Below are 20786 nucleotides of genomic sequence, written 5' to 3' on the forward strand. Positions count from 1 at the left end.
TTTATTGATATGAGAGCGGCGTTTCGGTGTTGGTTATAACACCGTTATCAACACCGTGATGAGGTGATAAGGAAGTTGTTCATCCATATATTGCCATCCTTCTCTACTGCGCCGAAATGCCTCTCAAAGAGGTTATTTAACCAAGAATAAGCGGACGAACATGGACAATTGTATTTGAATGATTTCATTCCTCCAGACACTACATGTGAAACAAAATGAATTTAGCACATGCCACTTTTGAACCCTTGAGTGTTTTGAATAAAGGCAGATAAAGGCTTTTGAGCAATACCACGGCAGGGAGCAGTTAAACGCTTTAACCATCAATCAATCCCACCACATCACTAACAATATAACTGCATGGGGCTGAGGACTCCTCTATACTGTAACACTTGCCTACTGACCGTTGTGCGAGTCTAATGCCTAGTCCATATTGGTACACTTGCCCACTGACAGTTTGTGGGGCTGTGAACTCGTCCACACGATAACACTTGCCTACTGACAGTTTGTGGGGCTGAGGACTCATCCATACTGTAACACCTGCTTACTGACAGTTTGTTAGGCTGAGGACTCATCCATACTGTAACACTTGCCTACTGACAGTTTGTGGGGCTGAGGACTCTTCCACACTGTAACACTTGCCTACTAACAGTTTGTGGGGCTGTGGACTCGTCCACACGGTAACACTTGCCTGTTCCGGACTGTTACACTTGCCTACTGTCAGTTGTGCGAGGATAATGCCTAGTCCATACTGGTACACTTGCGTACTGACAGTTGTGCGAATCTAATGCCTATTCCAAACTGTTACACTTGCCTACTGACAGCTTCATGGGTTAAGGTGCATCTAGCCAGTTTGCAAACTATTTCATGTGCTCAGTGCCCATATTGATACCACTACATATGCTTTGTTAAATTGAAATGGCTGATCTTTTTGACATGGAGTGTAAGTTATGTGGGTTGCATACACACCCCATCCTGACCACCGACACTGGAGTTACAGATGACACAAGCAGACCTATCTCACCATCCCCACTGGAGTCACAAGCAGACCTATCTCACCACCCCAACTGGAGTCACAAGCAGACCTATCTCACCACCCCTACTGGCGTCACAAGCAGACCTATCTCACAACCCCCTCTGGAGTCACAAGCAGACCTATCTCACCACCCCTACTGGAGTCACAAGTAGGCCTATCTCACCACCCCTACTGGAGTCACAAGTACACCTATCTCACCACCCCTACTGGCGTCACAAGCAGACCTATCTCACCACCCCCACTGGAGTCACAAGCAGACCTATCTCACCACCCCTACTGGAGTCACAAGTAGGCCTATCTCACCACCCCTACTGGAGTCACAAGTACACCTATCTCACCATCCCCACTGGAGTCACAAGCAGACCTATCTCACCACCCCCGCTGGAGTCACAAGCAGACATATCTCACCACCCCCACTGGAGTCACAAGTACACCTATCTCACCATCCCCACTGGAGTCACAAGCAGACCTATCTCACCACCCTCGCTGGAGTCACAAGCAGACCTATCTCACCACCCCCACTGGAGTCACAAGCAGACCTATCTCACCACCCCCACTGGAGTCACAAGTACACCTATCTCACCACCCCCACTGGAGTCACAAGCAGACCTATCTCACCACCCCCACTGGAGTCACAAGCAGACCTATCTGACCACCCCCACTGGAGTCACAAGCAGACCTATCTCACCACCCCCACTGGAGTCACAAGCAGACCTATCTCACCACCCCCACTGGAGTCACAAGCAGACCTATCTGACCACCCCCACTGGAGTCACAAGCAGACCTATCTCACCACCCCCACTGGAGTTACAAGCAGAGCATCTCACCACCCCCACTGGAGTTACAAGCAGAGCTATCTCACCACACCCGCTGGAGTCACAAGTAGGCCTATGTAAGAAAACGTATTCTCCCTAGCTATTTTTGCAATAATCTCAATATTGATAAATTTATCGTCCGTATGAATTCTGACTATTATCCTTTGGTAAAAAAATGTCTTATTTAACTAAAATTGTATTATTATTATTATATTCATATGTATAGTAGCCATTATTGCACATTGTACCCATCTAAAACGTATGTTCTCTGTATCAGTTTGTATGATTTATGAGAATAAAAAATCCTAAATCCCGAATCCTATTTCACCCCCCACCCCCCAAAAACACAAACACAAACACACACAAACACAAACACACACAAACACAAACACACACACACACAGAGAGAGAGAGAGAGAGAGAGAGAGAGAGAGAGAGAGAGGAGTTACAAGCAGACCTCGCCATCCCTTGTCTAAATAAAGCACCCTTCCCCGACGACAAAACAAATACGAAACTGTGTCTTGGTTGGTTTGGATTGTTTGCTTTGTACTGCATTATCACCTGGTCTCATTGATCCAGAATCACGGGGTTGACTATCGACTTTTTCATCGCCTGATCACCATCTTGGTCCTAAACGTTTTAAGCAGTGAAACTTCAATCGTTCCTGCTCACTACGAGTGCTTCATCTAACAAACAACCACGCCTTTTACGGACAGCCGTCAGATACCGTCTCGTCATAATGTTTCTGCCAAGTAAGTATTTCTTCTCTGGATGTCTCAGTCATTATAAAACAGCGAGTTAACTGTGACTTGTGACGTGTGACTATAGACATGTGTTATTTCGTATAACTGACGTCCCAGAATGTTCATGTACCATGCATTCCTTAAATGCGCATCATGCAGCAATTAGCAGCCACGTGTATGTCAGAATACTCCCTTAAATATATGTACTGTAATCGGTGCTTTAACAGCAGATTGTGAAACGGGTGTGTATCTGTCTTTCTGTTAACATTAGTTTGCGTTTTCCATTAACTCTGCACTGAAGGGTTAAAGATATCAGTTTGGGATTCAACTCTTTTGCACTGTATTGAATCACCGTGCGCAGTGTTTGATGGAGTGTCCAGTCAAACAAAAGAAGGTATTTTGTGACAAGTACAAAAATACTGTACGAAACAATTTAATTAATTCATATCAGTGCCTTTAGATTTACCCAGAAGTGGAAAACAAGCAGGACCTGTTTCACTTGAGACCTCGCTATTAAGCTGGTTAACCGTGAATAACGCTGAAATATTGTTCAAGGAGTGTTAGACATTTTCACTCACTCATCTCACGTACACTCATCACTCACCTCACTCACTCACTCACTCACTCACTCACTCACTCACTCATTCTAGCATTCTAAAAACACGAACGATGTAATCGTTCAAGTGGGTTGACTGTAATTTTAATCTTAGGTCAAATCAAATCATGATTCTTCATCTGTTCAATGTCGAGGCTATCATGAACTCGCAAAGGCGCTTTATACCATTCTGAAACTTCATGCTTCAACTTCTTGATATTATAAGAGCCAGTTAAGTGTCACCACTTTCAAAACATTTATCAGTATCAACCCTGTCAAATAAAATGACGTTGGAATTTGTATTCTTCATGAATAACAACACGTGTAATGACAGAACAGTAGGATAGTCGGCCATTTTGAAATCTGACATCAAGAAGCGTGAATGTTTTTACGTTGATGGTAGCAATATTCTATCGATATTACGACAAAGGCCACCACAAACTGTCCCAATGGAATGTCCTCGTGTGTGGAATCAGACAGACCTTCGACGTGACAAAAGGGTTTCCCCACCATCCCCGCCCACGTGGAATACAGCGTGCGATTTGAAACAATCGTTATGCAAACCTTTTTTTCTTTCAGGCATGTGACTGAGTGTATATTTACACCGCTTTTAGAAATATTACAGCAATATCGGGGCGGGGGACACCAGGAATGGGCTTCACATATTAGACCAATGCGGGGAACCAAACCCTGGTGACGAGCGAACGCATTAACCACGGGACTATCTCGCCGCCCCATTTTTTCGAGAGAGACTCGGTGAAGATCCAAGTAACAAATGGTCTCGAGGAATGCATGCGTGTCGTAAAACGCAAAAAGGGAGAAGTTCAGGGTCCGGATTCACAAAGCGTTCGTAGCACTAGGACATTTGCGAGGTCCTGGTGAACTACGACAGGCACAATTACGTATCAATTGCATGCATTAAGTGAATGAGTGAGTGAGTGTGTGAGTGAGCTTAGTTTTACGCCGCACTCAGCAATATTCCATCTATATGGCAGCTGTCTGTAAATAATCGAGTCTGGACCAGATAATCCAGTGATCAACAACAGGAGCATCGGTCGGCGCAATTGGGAATCGATGACATGTGTCAACCAAGTCAGTGAGCCTGACCACCCGATCCCGTTAGTCGCCTCTGCCAAATTGTATTTTGCGTTGTATATTAGCTTTGATTAAGGTTTTGCTATTAACACGTATTGTGTGCTGGTTGTCATAAAAGAAATGAATGAAAGGAAAAGAACAGCTAAGTCTGCTATTTTGGCAACAACAGGGTTTAAACTTTACAAACATCATGGAAATTTTATAAGGTTTAGCTGTCCACACGTCGTGATAGACACCTTTTGATAACATATCTCATGATAACATATGTTGACTTTCATCTTCCCCATGTCAAGGAAACAGATGCTTAAAGTGAAAGTGAACGAGTCTTTGAGGGAGGAAAAGTTATCCACTCGATCTATGCAGAAGCATGATTAATATCCACAGATATCACGACTATCCGGGTTATTGGCATGCTTCCCTGAGAATTTGCTAATTTATTCTAGTTAAACACACAGTGAAAAACCTCTGGTAAATATACGTTACGATGGATGGATGAGGTTTCGCCCCTATTAGCAACATTCCAGTAATATCACGACCTTGGACTCCAGAAATTGGGTTCACACATTGTACCCACGTGAGGAATCGAACCCGGGGCTTTGCCGTGAGGAGCAAACGCTTTAACCACTAGGCTACCCAACCACCCCTTATGAGGAAACGGCAAGAAGCATTTGTGAATTATCATCATGACTAGGAAAAATGTTTCTCGTGTGCGACCGTGAGTGAGTCAGCCAGTTGGGTTTAACGCCGCTTCGGACAGTGAACCGAGAAATACTAGTATGGCCGTATTTAAACAGAGCTTCGGAGGAAGATATGGCCGGTAACCTCTATGGGAAGAGAATGGTACCTGTACCTTTTAGAAAGGATGATGCCATGGACGGTGAGAGATTCAAATACATGCACGTTGTTTAGTTTAGATAACTCCTACACGTGATGTTCAGTAACCCATGCATGTCGAATGAGGCGACTAACGGGATCGGGTGGTCAGGCTTGCTGATTTGGCTGGCATGTCATCGGTTTCAAATTGCACAGTTCGATGCTCATGCTGTTGATCACTGGTTTGTATAATCAAGACTCAATTATTTACAGACCACAGCAGTAATATAATAGCCACATAAAGAAACTGTGCTTTGCTAAAATAATATCCCAGTTGATAAGTACGCTGACAATGTCAATGACGGATCATGAGCCCATAACAAGTGGGGAGAATTTCAACTTAAAAGTCAATAACAATGACGTCACGAGTCCACAAGGGATCAGGGGCAGGGGTCAAACGATCATGTCACAAGCTCAATAACGGGTATGTCCACCATCGACATTGAGAACAGCAGTGCAACGACGACGCATCAAACGTGCAAGGAAGGCTTGTGGGATTTCACTCCAGATTCTCTCAAGTTCTGTTGCAAGGTCAGGGACGTTATCTGGCGGATGAGGAAGACGGCTTAGATGTTGATCCATCTCATCCCAAACATGCTCTGTCGGGGAGAGATCCAGCGAATTTGCAGCAAGAGGCAGTAAGTCAATGGTGTAGTGTTGCAAGAAATCAATAGCGACCCTTGCCGTATGATTGCATTGCATTGTCCTGTTGGAATGTTAACCCAGGGCCATGACGTTGCAGAAAAGGAATTGCCACAAGTCGGAGAATCGGATCCCTGTAGCCCAACTGCCCTGAACAATCGCCAAAGGAGTCGTCATCACCACCACCACCAAAGCGATTTCAAAACAATAATAGCATATATGTATATAACTAATCAACTGGGCGTATGTTTCACAGTCTCTTAGTCTGACTTTTTCATTCATTTTTTTTTCATTTTGAAATTCCAGCAGGGTTTGGCAGCTATAAAAATATTATACCCATCTTTCAGTATCTTTAAAAAGAACGCAAAACAAATGCATAAACTCACATTTTTTGTACTCTCTTCACTTCTGGTTAGTCTTAACGGGACACCAAAATAATTTTAAAAAAACCCAAACGCGTGGTTAATTAATACCGATCGATTAAAAGCAAAGCAAACCGGAGTGACGTCATGTACGTGAGAAAGGATTTTCATTTAGTTGTGAAGAAAATGTGTAACAAGCTCGTCAATTTGCTGATTTCCGGACGTCAACAAAGACATGCCGAATTGTTGCCGTCAAATGCTCTTAGGTGTGGGGTGATGGTGTCACCATGCACAGAATTCCCACCGGACTCTCAGTTTGTGCTAAATATGTTGTTTGTGAGTGCGAAGAGAGTGTTGTGGAAGCCTGTACTAATTAAATCGGGTGGTTCGACACCTACCTCGCTTCCCAGATAGAAGATGCTATTTAGATTTGTTTTCACTTAGTTTAAAAAAAGGTTTAAACTACTTACTAGGCGTGGTAAATGACAATAACATTGTAAGTAGTATCACCTCGCTTCCAAGAGTGACATTCTGTTATAAGCAATGTCATGTAAAATCCTATTGTCCATCAATCAAATACATAATTTACTACCAGTAGAAAGTAGTGCAGATTTTGTGAAAACAATCCTAAACAGCATTAATATTGACGGATGTTCGCGACAGGACGCTGCCATTTTTTTAAATCGTGGCGTCACGATCTAGAGTGAGTTTAGGAATCAGTTCGACTATGGTTTGTTTCATCAAGTTAAAAAATCAAAACTACTTCCTGTTCGTAATTACATATGTTTTTGAATCATGACCAAAACGACTTTGCATGACAGCGTTTGTAACAGAACTACAAGAGCGATTTATAAACATTATGACAACAAGCGGTTTTGAAAACAAGCTGAATCTCGGAAATATGCAAAGCAGGTGACAGAATTGAAAGGCAGTAGATTGTGAAAATATTGAGCTTTCATTTTTCAAAATAATTGTCGCGACTGTAGGCTTAGACAGACCTACAAACAAGATAATCTACCCTAGGTAATGTAAATGAATACTGCAGCAACCCATATGGGTATACCTCATATTACGTTACTGAGGCGCTCCCCTTTGATTGGTTGAAATTTGTTCGCGGGAGAGAATTGTACCCTGTTATCGATTTAAGGTTATTAAATGTCAAAATGGGTAGTGTTAATGACGGGGTTTCATTTATAACGATGTCAGCAAATAATTTATGCATTTGTACCCTCCTAGAGTATGTATATGGATAACATTTTCTACACGCTGGTCTCGTGCTGGTCACCAGATGTCTGAATCTGTGTTGGGGATCCGCTGCCAATGATCATGAAATGCATGGGTCAATTCCTGAAGGTTCTAAACTGGAGGATCTTTTGCTCTCACCCTACATCCCAAAATGTTCCACAAACGCTCAATAGAATTCATGTCTTGACTTCTGGTTGGTCATGGTAATGTATCAATGTCATTGTGTTGAAGATGCTGACATCAGCTCGAGCACGATGTGGTCTGGCATTATAGTCTGTGAAGACTGGACGTAGGGCGAGAGTATGGTTATCGAAATGAGGCACAGCAGCACCGTCCAGGGTCAAGTTTTGGTACCGCTGTCCATTCAGTGTGATGAGGTCAAGGCACCAGGTTAAACGGACATGGTGGTGCTGATTTGGTGGTGCTGAATTTAGGTGCTGGTCCATGATGGTGCCGATGGACACGCTGTTGTGTGGATGTCATCCATGTCACAGCAGTGTACATGTAGCCTTTGGGCTTCGTCTGGTTTGGTGTACGAGAGCACGATATTCCGTGTCATAGGTTTTTCTGGGACTTCCTGGTCTCGGTGCATGCTTCGCTTCACCGGAAGCAGAATACTCACATATAAGCCTGCTGAGAAGAGTCTGATATATGTTCAGTTGTGCTTCAGTAGCACGGCATGACATACCAGTATTGGTCATTCCAATAATTTGCCACCTTCCAAGGCACTGGACGCTTAGGCACTTCACTGATTGGTCAAAATAATTCAATTAAGATTATGCCTAAAATAAAAATTTAGCTGTGTCTACCAACATAACATACGAGGGTATGTCAATAAGCTTTGAGCCTTGCATAGAAAAACACAAAATATTGGTATGAACCACATTTATTTTTCATCTTTGTAGAAGGCGCCATTTTGGTCCTCAAACCAAGTCTCAGTAGCAGCAATAAGCTCATTATCATCCTGAAATCTACGACCACGCAAGTGTTTCTTGAGATTTGGGAGTGTGATTCGACAATTTTCCAGCACAACTCTATGCACTCTGTCAATGTTTTCCTGACTAGTGCTTGTTGTTGGGCGACCTGGACGGGGGTCATCTTCAAGACTCTCTCTACCATGCTTAAATTCATTGACCCATCGTTTGATGGTAGCAAATGAAGGGGAAGACTTCCCATAAACTGCTGAAAGCCTTTCTGTCAATGAGAGCTGTTCAATAACTTCTGAGAGTAGGATGCCCAAACTTATATATCACATCAGCCACACCCCAAGGTTCAATGTCGTACCATAGGCTGTGACACCTGGGTATGAAAAATGCTCAAGGCTCAAAACTTATTGACATCCCCTCGTACGCATAAAGAGGCTATGTGTATACTGCATTTTAGCAAACCGACCTGGGAACAAGCATGTTCAACGCAAGCATGCACGAGCAGCATCGAACAGAGTGTGTTTATAATATTATGTTCACAGATGGTGTAGCATGTTACGTATGTACTTGTAGTTTAAAAAAATCTAAAATTCTGTTGTTTTAACTTGACTTTAAAATGTCTGGTGCAATGTTTCTGATGAGGTGTAAGTAAGCTGGCAATAATGATTTTTCCTCCTTCTTTTAGTTGTTTCAAAGAGGTTTAATTCTTTGAAATAAAAAACAAAACCAACAAAACCAACTATACACTATACGAGTGCTTCCGTGATATTAAGTGCCGCAGGAAAGAAACAAGAATAGAGTTATCGTTCATGTTTATAGTGGTTTGATGTGCATACACCAGTATGATATCCTTCTAGAGGCCAACCAGGTGTTAATTGGCTTGTCAGGAATGACATCTTATTTCATTCGTACAGCCAACAAAGACATGTGGGTTGTGGACGAGGTACTACGTGGTCTTGCATTATAACCTCTCCACGTGTAGGGCAAACAATGTTACGTCACAAGCTGTATACATGTACATGTAGACCAGTCCAGTCTGGTAGTGGGAACTGAGAACTGAGCTCAAAGGAGCCTGAGAAAAGTTCACAATAAAATATGTAACCAAAGAGCGGATTCATCAGCGGACTGATGAATTACAGTCTAACTCGAAACCTATTAAACACAGCATACTCAATGAAACGCTGATCATTAATCAAGACATCATACAACTCGGTGGGGCTTCTCAGAATGTTTGTCCTAAAAATAAACAAGTCCTTTAACAATCTATTGCTAAACTATTGACACAATTCACTGCTTGTCACGAGGGAAGAGTGCAGAGAAAAGGAACAGCCAGGTGTGCGAGAAAGGATGGAGACCGCACAACAGTTTAATGAAAAGATAACTTTCTCGGCACTTGTGCGCGTGCTTCTTGAACACCAGACTGTCCCTTTCTCTGAACGCCTCCCTCGTAACAAATTGTGAACTGGGCAAATATTTTAATGATAGTTTCTTAAACAACTTGTTTATTTTTAGGACAAAGATTCTACAAAAACCTCACAGAGTTGGTACGATGTTTTTATTATGACCAGCGTTTCATTGAGTATGCTATGTTTAATAGTTTTCTAGTTAGATTGCAATTCATCAGTCTGCTTTTGAACCAAACGGGCTATAGTTCTACTGCTTGACAAGTATAAGATGAACCATGACCTGACAAATGACCCCAATTTGCATACATGGGGACGCCCTGCAGAACATCCCATTTGAAACAACAGGGAAACAGGTTGTCGTCTAAATATTGAAGAGTTCAATTTCCATGTGCGAATCGTGACTTGCTGAACTAAATGGCTCTACGAGACCCATGTTAAACAGTAGCGGTATTGATTTCATGCCACGGTCAGCATGTATTGCACGTGTTTAATCACCAATCTACCCGTAGCAACCAAGTGTATTCGTCCAGATTACCTGCCAAGCCTGCTTATCACAAACGCGTTCACTGCGCTGGCTCATCTAATACTTCTCAAGCACTAACATCTTCGGCGGGTATTATGTTTAATAGTGTTTGCTTATTTGCAGTTATATTCGCGATTCTCATCATTGGGGAGAGCACACATCACAAAGAGACTGAGGCAGGTCTTCAGAAGATATCATGTTCCCCATGCTACTGCAACACGGCAACTGACGGGGATATCCACGCAGATTGTTCAAACAAACATTTGGACAAAATACCATCCTCACTTCCATCAAATGTCACACATCTGACGATGACAAATAACCTCTTGACTAAACTCTCACGTGACTTACATCGATTCTCCCATTTAAAAGATCTGGATTTGTCAAAGAATAACATTATCAGTTTAAATGATAGCTTTAAAGGAGTTGTAACATTGCTGAGTCTAAATCTCCACGGCAACCAACTCACTTTGGAAAAGGCCACATATCCGAAAGGAGTGTTTAAAGATTTGAAGAAACTTAAATCCCTCGATATAAGTAATAACACAGTGGTCACGAATTCGTCGTACCCTGATGACAGTCTTGGAGATCTCGTCTCTCTGCAGAAGTTGGTGGTGGATGGACTCGAGAACTGCGCCTTTGGACAAGGATTTGCCAGATTAAGGAACCTGAGAACATTGAACATATCAGGCCAAAGGGGGTATTGTTCCATCAATCGTTTGTTAAATACGTCTTTTGTCCACACACCTTACCTTGAAAAACTAAATATAAGTAAATGCCAAATAACAGATATTGATGTTGGTTCGTTTCTTCCTTTGAGAAACATTGACACATTAGACATGTCAGAGAATAATCGTCTAGGATTTAAGACATTTGGTGACTCTATGTATGGCCTTGTGAACTCTTCTTTAAGAGTACTTATGCTGAATCAAATTATGAGCATTTATGACATCGGTGTCCAAATACAGTGGACTCATTTCCGTTTCCTCACCGAAATACATGTTGAGGAGATTTATCTTGACTGCAACAAAATTGAGACCATAGAGGACACCGTTTTGCATACTTTACGTTCAGTTGAAGTCATCTCCTTGAAGAATAACTGTCAAGATCACAGATGATTTCGTTTATATAATTAGTTTATGGTACTGTAAATAGATGTAGTATGGTATTGTTAGAGTGTGTTATATATTGTTGGGAGTTGTTGTTAGATTATGTTCGGTAATACTATGGGAACAGGGTTATGTTCAGGGAAGCGTGACCAGGTATGGCCAGAGAGCTGGGGTGTTAATTTGTAAACAATAGAGAGGTGTTGAGTAGCTTGGGTATGGGAGGTCAATATAAATAGTGAGGAAGGGTAGTAATCTGGACAGTCAGCCAGAATCACCACTGTGTTCACCTGTATGGGTTCAACTTTTGTATGGGATTGCATCTCACGCTGGCTGGCGTAAGTTTTTATTATCATTATTACTTTTGTATTTATTGATTGAGTAGATGTAGCAAGAAATTGTTTAACTGATGTAGTATTTCTAGATATATGTGTACATTGTAACACTATATAGCCACAAAGCCATTCAAAATTTGAATGTTATTGTTCCACAAAAACTGTTCCACTTTCAAATATGTAAATCGGAGTAAAGTACATGCATAAAGTATAAGACATTGACACATGTCTTAATGAGTAACTGTAGTTACTTATATTGTATTGTAGTGTCCCGGAACTGGCCGGTTATCCTTAAAGTAAGGAGAGGGGTATTATCTCCGCCTGTAAGGAGACAGACAAGAGTCTTCCCTGTTGTACAAGGAGCATGTATCTCCTAGTAATGTGAGATGTGGATGGCACAGCCATCAACCATTACACAGGCCCCTTAAACTCCGTGAGGGAAACCATCGCCTGGGTGTGAGGGATACCACACAAATACCATGACGTCACCAAGTGGAACCAAAGTGCACTGACATTCTGATTACATTGTAAAGAGAAAGTGTTCTCTCTGAGTGGCTAATTCCTTTATTGTTATTTAGTTCAATTGTTTAGTTTCTGATTGGGATTATATGTAATCATTATCTATATTAGTGAGGGTATTAGGATTTTAGTGTAGTTAGTAGTAGTAGTAGTAGTAGTATTAGAACTTTAGCAATATAAGTGGTAGACAGAACTGTATATGTAGCTAGGTTAGGTAATTAGATTAGTTAGTTGTATTTGCACCTGTAGAATTAGTTTAGTATAGGTATTGGGGTTACTTATATCTTAAGGGGAGGAATAAAGTTTTGCAAAACAAACTATTCTTCTGTTGTGGTTACTTTGGTATGTGACATTTTGGTGGCAGCGGTGGGATAATTAGATTATTTGTCACTATCAAAGGGAACCCTAGTTGTGTTCTGTAGCGCATTTGATGTAGCGTTGTTGATTGTATATCGCTGCAGAATCTTTGTGTCCATAAAGAAGGGTTAGAACATACGGCACCACTTCTGCGTCCTTGAGTGTATGATTTGGAATTCAAGGGTGGAGGGTGTATTGTGGTTATTGGTCAGTTAAGGCCATTGGCTCGTCGTGAACATTTTGAACATTGGGATATATGGGAAATCACCTCCGGTTTTATTCTTGGTAGGATCCCTATTTATTCCAGACAGTTTGACTTTTTGTGTACCCTGCTTTGCCCTCATACAGACAATTATGGACATTGACAAACTTATCAAACTGGGTCAGAGTTTAGGGTATGAGAAAGATGATTTGAGAGTGTTTGTGAAAGAGCAAATGGAGTTGGAGAATGAGAAAGAAAAGGACAGGCTCGAACGGGAGGAAAGAGCTAGGGAGCGGGAGATTAAAAAGTTAGAACTGGAGGAAAGAAAGGAGAAAGAAAGGTTAGAATGGGAACGAGAGAGAGAACGATTAGAATTGGAGAAAGAAAAGTGTAAAATACAGTCAAATGAAAGAATAGAACTAGCCAAGTTAGAAAAGAGTGCGGCAGGAAATCAAGAAGGGCAGGTAGGAGAGAATAGATCGGCAGCCATTCCCAAGATGCCTAAAATGCCTCCATTTGACGACCACAATGACAATATTGATGCATATCTGCAAAGGTTTGAACGTGTAGCTACAGCGCAAGGCTGGGACCCGTCCCATTGGGCAGCTTACCTGTGTACTCTGCTGAAAGGTAAGGCTTTAGAAGTATACTCCCGGTTAAATGCCTTTGAGGCTGAAAATTACAATGCAGTTAAAACTGCATTACTTAAACGCTATGAAATGACTGAGGATGGATTCCATCAGAAATTTAGGACTGCTAAAACTGAAACAGGTGAGATTTTCACACAATTTGTAGTTAGAATTGAGAACTATTTCAACAGATGGATTGAACTAAGTGGTACACAAAAGACGTTCGAAGGTGTGAGAGATTTGCTGCTGCGTGAACAGATTTTGAATGTGACTGGAAGGGATCTGGGTATATTCTTGAGAGAGAGAAAGCCAAAAGACGCGATGGAAATGGCTAGACTAGCAGAGCAATTTATAGAAGCTAGAGGTACGAGTCATGGAAGATACAATAGACCAGTTATTCCAGGTCAAACTGACAAGCAGGTTTCCAAAGGGAAAATAGTCGAGGGTAGCGCATCAGGTAAACATGGTACTTGTTCCAAACAATTTGTTCCTATTAAGGAAAGGACATGTTACAACTGCAATCAAACTGGGCATTTGGCAGCACAGTGCAAGAAACCCAAGTTTAAAGTGGCAAGTATCCAGGTGAGTGAAGACAACACAAACATGTCTCTAATACATCCAGATAACACAAAAGTAGAGCCCTGCATACATGAAGTTCTAGATGGTGATGCAGCAACTTCAGAGGAGGTTACTAAAGCAGATGTAGCCTCAGGGAGTGTGCTTACCAAAGATCACCGCATGCCATTTTATCAAGGAAAGGTAAACGACACTCCAGTAGATGTGCTTAGAGACACGGGATGTAACGGTGTAATAGTGAGGAGGTCAATGGTAAAAGATGCATGTTTGACTTCAGAAACACAATCTTGTAAATTAGCAGATAGCAGGATCTTGACACTTCCGGTAGCATGGATTACTGTAAATACGCCCTTTTACACGGGTATGGTGAGAGCAGCATGTATGGACACACCAATCTGTGACTTAATATTAGGCAATATTCCCGGAGTTAGAGAGCCAGGAGATCCAGACTTGATGTGGGATAAGCAGGACATTAAAACAGTAGGTGCTGTAGAGACAAGGAGCCAGAGAAGAGTACGCCAAGTAGGCATGGAACCCTTGAAGACATTGGAACCTGTTGGGTTGACACTGAGTCGAGGTGAGTTCGTATCCCTACAACATCAGGATTCAAGTCTGAACAAAATAAGAAAATTAGTGGAAGAAGGTAAGATTAGGGACACCCGACATAGTACTTCCTCTTACTTTGTGGAGAATGATATGCTGTATAGGAAGCATACTTCCAATAAAATGGACAATGGTAAACAAGTTGTACAGGCAGTAGTACCGGTTGGATTGCGCACACAGGTAATGAAGATATGTCATGAAGCACTGATGGGTGGACATCTTGGAATCAAGAAGACTCTAGATAGGGTAATCTCACAGTTTTATTGGCCAGGAGTAATTGGTGATGTCAGAAGACATGTTCAGTCTTGTGATATTTGTCAACGTACCATGCCGAAGGGAAAGGTAAGGAAAATACCACTGGGACAAATGCCATTAATTGAAGTGCCATTTGAGAGGGTAGCTGTTGATTTGATTGGTCCATTGTATCCTGTCACAGACAAGGGTAATAGGTATATACTGACGGTGGTTGATTATGCAACACGATACCCAGAAGCAGTAGCTTTACCCAGAGTAGAGACGGAATATGTTGCCGAAGCTCTGTTCGAGATATTCAGTAGGGTTGGTATCCCCAAGGAGATATTAACAGACATGGGAGCCCAGTTCACGTCAGGCGTGATGAAGGAGGTAAGTAGACTATTGTCCATACATCAGCTTACTACTTCCCCTTATCATCCAATGTGCAATGGCCTAGTGGAGAAGTTCAATGGAACCTTGAAGACGATGCTGAAACGGATGTGTGCAGAACGACCAAATGACTGGGACAGGTATGTACCTGCTTTGTTATTTGCTTACCGAGAGGTACCTCAAGAGAGTTTGGGTTTTGCCCCATTTGAACTCTTATATGGACGCACTGTGAGAGGACCAGTACAGATTCTGAGGGAAATCTGGACAAGAGATATACCAAATCCAGAGGTAAGAACCACATATGAGTATGTGCTAGATCTTCAAAACCGTCTTGAGGAGACTATTCACGTAGCACAGCAAGAACTTCAAAAGAAAGCATGTAAATACAAAAAGTTCTTTGATGTGAAGTCCAAGCCAAGAAAAATGAAGGTTGGTGATAAAGTATTAATTCTGTTGCCCACTGATTCAAACAAACTGTTGCTGCAGTGGAAAGGGCCATATGAAATACTGGATACCTTTGGCATTGGCAATTACAGAATACAGGTTGGTAACAAGATTAAAACCTATCATGCCAATCTACTGAAAAGGTACATTGAGAGAGAGGAGGTCAAGGACACAGCTGTATGTGACGTCAGCATAGCTCAACTTGTGCATGTCAGTGCTGGTCTGGTGGATGTCAAGGCTGAAGAGGTGAGTATGTTAGACATAGCTTCACCTTCTTTAGTTTCTAAGGAAACGTATCAGGATGTAGACATTTCTGAAGATTTGACAGAGGAGCAACAAAATGATGTGAAGGAGCTCATAAGTGAATTCAAAGATGTACTGAGTGATTTACCAGGGAAGGTAGATTGTATGGAATATAAGATCAAGCTGACATGTAATGAGCCTATACGATCCAAGCCCTATCCACTTCCTCATCATATGAGAGATGTTGTAGCTAAGGAGATACAGCTAATGTTAGACATGGGGGTGATAGAACCTTCTCAGTCACCATATGCATCCCCCATTGTACTTGTGAAGAAGCCTGACTCGACTTACAGATTTTGTACCGATTTTCGCAAACTGAATCAGGTGACCGTATTTGATGCCGAACCAATTCCATTAGCTGATTCCATCTTTGCACGGTTACGGAACTGTAAATATCTTACCAAAATTGATGTAAGCAAAGCATATTGGCAGATTCCAATGGAAGAGAGTAGCAAAGAACTGACAGCATTTATAACTCCTGATGGATTATACCAATGGAAGGTGATGCCATTTGGAGTAGTTAATGCACCTGCAGTATTTTCCCGACTGATGAGACAAGTATTGCACAACATACCAAATACAGACAACTTCATAGACGACATCATAGAAGGAACTGAGAACTGGTCACACCACATGGTAAGTCTGAGAGCAATATTTACGAGGTTAAGACAATTCCATCTTACAGCTCGACCTTCAAAGGTAAAAGTGGGATATAAACATCTGGACTTTTTAGGGCACAAGGTGGGTAGTGGTCTAATTCGACCAGAAGGTAAGAATGTAGAAAAGATCCTAAATGTGGAGCGACCTCAAACCAAGAAACAAGTGAGAGCGTTGTTGGGACTGACCGGGTACTACCGGAAATTTATCCCAAACTATGCAGCCATAGCAGTTCCGTTAACTGATCTCACAAAGAAAGGAAAGCCAAACAAGGTAATATGGACAGAAAGCCAGGAATTAGCTTTCACTACGTTAAGAACCCATATGTCAAGTTTTCCTATCTTGAAACTACCCGACTTGAAGAAACCATTCTTGGTAAGAACAGACGCTTCTGACGTTGGAATCGGAGCTGTACTGCTACAAGAACAGGAAGGTGAGCGATTTCCAATATTGTTTGTGAGTCGGAAGTTAGTAGATCGTGAGAGAGCGTATTCTACAATAGAAAAAGAGTGTTTGGCTATTGTGTGGGCAATACAGAAGTTAGAAAGATATCTGTATGGGAGAGAATTTATTTTGGAGACTGACCATCAGCCCTTAATATGGATGACCAAGGCAAAAATGACCAATGGACGAGTGATGAGGTGGGCCCTGACTTTGCAACCCTACAGATTTCTAATTCGTGCAATCAAAGGAAGTGAGAATGTTGGGGCTGATCTCTTGAGCCGGTGTTCACCCTAGTCATACTATGTGTATGGCAGTGTGTAAATAATGTACTCTCTGCATATCCAGATTATTTGTCAGCAGTTATTTCTTATGTATTACTGTGCTATTGTACATTTAGACAATTGTGTTTTATGATATTTATGCATTAAAACAAACTTAAATGTGATCTTGAGTGTAATATATAATTGTACTTGTGTACAATTACTTGAAGAGGGGAGTGATGTCAAGATCACAGATGATTTCGTTTATATAATTAGTTTATGGTACTGTAAATAGATGTAGTATGGTATTGTTAGAGTGTGTTATATATTGTTGGGAGTTGTTGTTAGATTATGTTCGGTAATACTATGGGAACAGGGTTATGTTCAGGGAAGCGTGACCAGGTATGGCCAGAGAGCTGGGGTGTTAATTTGTAAACAATAGAGAGGTGTTGAGTAGCTTGGGTATGGGAGGTCAATATAAATAGTGAGGAAGGGTAGTAATCTGGACAGTCAGCCAGAATCACCACTGTGTTCACCTGTATGGGTTCAACTTTTGTATGGGATTGCATCTCACGCTGGCTGGCGTAAGTTTTTATTATCATTATTACTTTTGTATTTATTGATTGAGTAGATGTAGCAAGAAATTGTTTAACTGATGTAGTATTTCTAGATATATGTGTACATTGTAACACTATATAGCCACAAAGCCATTCAAAATTTGAATGTTATTGTTCCACAAAAACTGTTCCACTTTCAAATATGTAAATCGGAGTAAAGTACATGCATAAAGTATAAGACATTGACACATGTCTTAATGAGTAACTGTAGTTACTTATATTGTATTGTAGTGTCCCGGAACTGGCCGGTTATCCTTAAAGTAAGGAGAGGGGTATTATCTCCGCCTGTAAGGAGACAGACAAGAGTCTTCCCTGTTGTACAAGGAGCATGTATCTCCTAGTAATGTGAGATGTGGATGGCACAGCCATCAACCATTACACAGGCCCCTTAAACTCCGTGAGGGAAACCATCGCCTGGGTGTGAGGGATACCACACAAATACCATGACGTCACCAAGTGGAACCAAAGTGCACTGACATTCTGATTACATTGTAAAGAGAAAGTGTTCTCTCTGAGTGGCTAATTCCTTTATTGTTATTTAGTTCAATTGTTTAGTTTCTGATTGGGATTATATGTAATCATTATCTATATTAGTGAGGGTATTAGGATTTTAGTGTAGTTAGTAGTAGTAGTAGTAGTAGTATTAGAACTTTAGCAATATAAGTGGTAGACAGAACTGTATATGTAGCTAGGTTAGGTAATTAGATTAGTTAGTTGTATTTGCACCTGTAGAATTAGTTTAGTATAGGTATTGGGGTTACTTATATCTTAAGGGGAGGAATAAAGTTTTGCAAAACAAACTATTCTTCTGTTGTGGTTACTTTGGTATGTGACAATAACAATCTGCAGGCTGGAGCTTACCTGTTTGCTACAGATCAGTTGGTCAGCCTTCGTAAACTCTATATCAATAACCCCTATACAACCGACGCACCTTTAACAGGAATTATAGTAACCAAAGGTTCATGCGGTAACAGAGTGTACGATGTGAATAACGTTTTCAGTTTGTACCCATGGAAAAATACAGACACTGTTCAAAGACGACAAAGAAGATCTGTAAATAGAAACGGTGAAACCGGTAATCAAAAGAAGGCGTCTCACAGAAACTACGATCGTGGTGTCACTATGTTGGAATCCTCAGATCCAAATGGCATCAGCAGGCATCATATGAAAAACGAAATTCATCATTCATTGACTGTTGAAATACCCATTGCTCCAAATGCAATATTTGTTAATGCCAGTCACATGGATATCAAAGGAATAATTGGAAACATTTCTTTTTGGCCGAATAAATTGCAAACTCTTGATTTATCATCCAACATTTTAACAAAATGGGTAGGCCCCGTTCGTCCGGTTTAAAACCTTAAATTTCTGGATTTATCAAACAACTTTTGCAAATTAATTTCACCAACGTTTTTAGTGCATGCAAGTGGTCTACAAGTACTGAATATAAGCGAGAATTACCTAGCTGAGTCCATTGAAAGCGATTCAGAAGGCGAGATATTTTCGAATCAAAAAGATGTAGAAACATTCAGAATGTCTTCCAATTCGATTCGCTATTTGCCCTCTTCGATTTTTGCAAGCATGGGAAAACTGAAAATCCTTGATTTGAGCTGGAATATGATGAGTTCTTGGGATGTTCACATACACCAAATGAAACGGTTGTGTTTATTAGATTTGTCCTACAACAGGTTTGAAACTGTTCCAAAGAGCCTTCGATATCAGATTGATACAATTATGGCAGAAAGGAAAGACACGTTTAAAATCAGAATGAAAGGCAACAACCTTAAGTGTACATGCGATACTCTGGATGACTTGGAGTGGATGTTGGAACAATATGTAGTCGTGGAAGAAGCATCTGACACCTCATGCAGCTTATCAGATGGAACAGAGACGTCCTTGGACAACCTTAACAACCTTGTACTTGATCTTCAAACGAGATGCAAGACTATCATTCCAGTGATATTTGGAACGACTACGGGACTAATTTTGTTTCTATCAGTGATAGTAGGTGGCATGATATATCGCTACCGATGGAAACTGAGGTATTTGTATTACACAACCAGAAGAAAGTACAGAGGTTACCAGAGACGGATGGATGAAGAAGAACATTTCATATTCGATGCTTTCGTCTCATATGCAGAAGAGGACAGGGAGTTTGTTGTGCAGGACATGCAGAACATCCTGGAGAAGAGATTTGGATTAAGACTCTGTATACACCAGAGAGACTTCATGGTTGGTGAACCAATCACTGCCAATGTAGTAAACGCTATACAGTCGAGCAGGAAGACTATTATCCTTTTAACGCCGAGTTTCCTTGAGAGTTCCTGGTGTGAGTATGAGGTCCACATGGCCAAATTTGAGAGCATTCACTCTGGAAGAGACATCTTTTGTGTGGTATGGCTCACGGATGTACCTGATACCAGAACGATCAGCAGGGATGTCTTAGATGAAATTGAGAATGGTACCTACATCAAATACCCAGGAGATGAAGTAGACAGAGAAGAGTTCTGGCAGAAGATAAAGGCAGCCATATCATTCTGATACAGTCGGTTAGTAACGCGTGTTTTGTGTTTGCATTCGGTGCACTGGCTATTTCAAATCACCACCATACTAAATGAGTTCCTTTAAAACGTATTCATTTTGGGTAGCTCATCGACATGATGGAAGCTGGAAGCTGTACAAGGCGCTTACTGATTGCAAATAGAATATTTCACAGCATATTCTTCGAGGGATTTTTTTTCTTGTTTATTGTTCAGTATATGTAGTTATTCATTGTGGAACAAGTTTGTAATTGTTTTGTTTTGCTTCTGTTAGGGTTCTGAAGACTAGCTGTGTTTGTATTTGATGTACTA

General features: G+C 41.3%; 1 protein-coding gene across 1 annotated transcript; it reads left to right on the forward strand.

Moving 5' to 3' along the window:
* The first annotated feature begins 997 nt into the window (after window positions 1-997).
* LOC137267636 (toll-like receptor 4) lies at window positions 998-20475 on the forward strand. The gene is made up of 3 exons (XM_067802116.1): window positions 998-1925; window positions 10382-11359; window positions 19607-20475. Exons 1-3 carry the CDS (start codon window positions 998-1000, stop codon window positions 20473-20475), a joined length of 2775 nt encoding a protein of 924 aa, XP_067658217.1.
* Window positions 20476-20786: the final 311 nt, after the last annotated feature.

The sequence above is a fragment of the Haliotis asinina genome, chromosome 16 (genome assembly GCF_037392515.1).
Source record: "Haliotis asinina isolate JCU_RB_2024 chromosome 16, JCU_Hal_asi_v2, whole genome shotgun sequence".
NCBI lineage: Eukaryota > Metazoa > Mollusca > Gastropoda > Lepetellida > Haliotidae > Haliotis > Haliotis asinina.

Excerpts from the sequence above, each read along its gene's own strand:
- LOC137267636 (XM_067802116.1), top strand. The coding sequence starts at position 998 with ATGACACAAGCAGACCTATCTCACCATCCCCACTGGAGTCACAAGCAG. Across the intron at positions 1,926-10,381 it reads GGAGTCACAAGTAGGCCTAT|TTATATTCGCGATTCTCATC; the intron begins GTAAGAAAACGT and ends GCTTATTTGCAG. Across the intron at positions 11,360-19,606 it reads CATCTCCTTGAAGAATAACT|ATTTGTCCTACAACAGGTTT; the intron begins GTCAAGATCACA and ends TGTGTTTATTAG.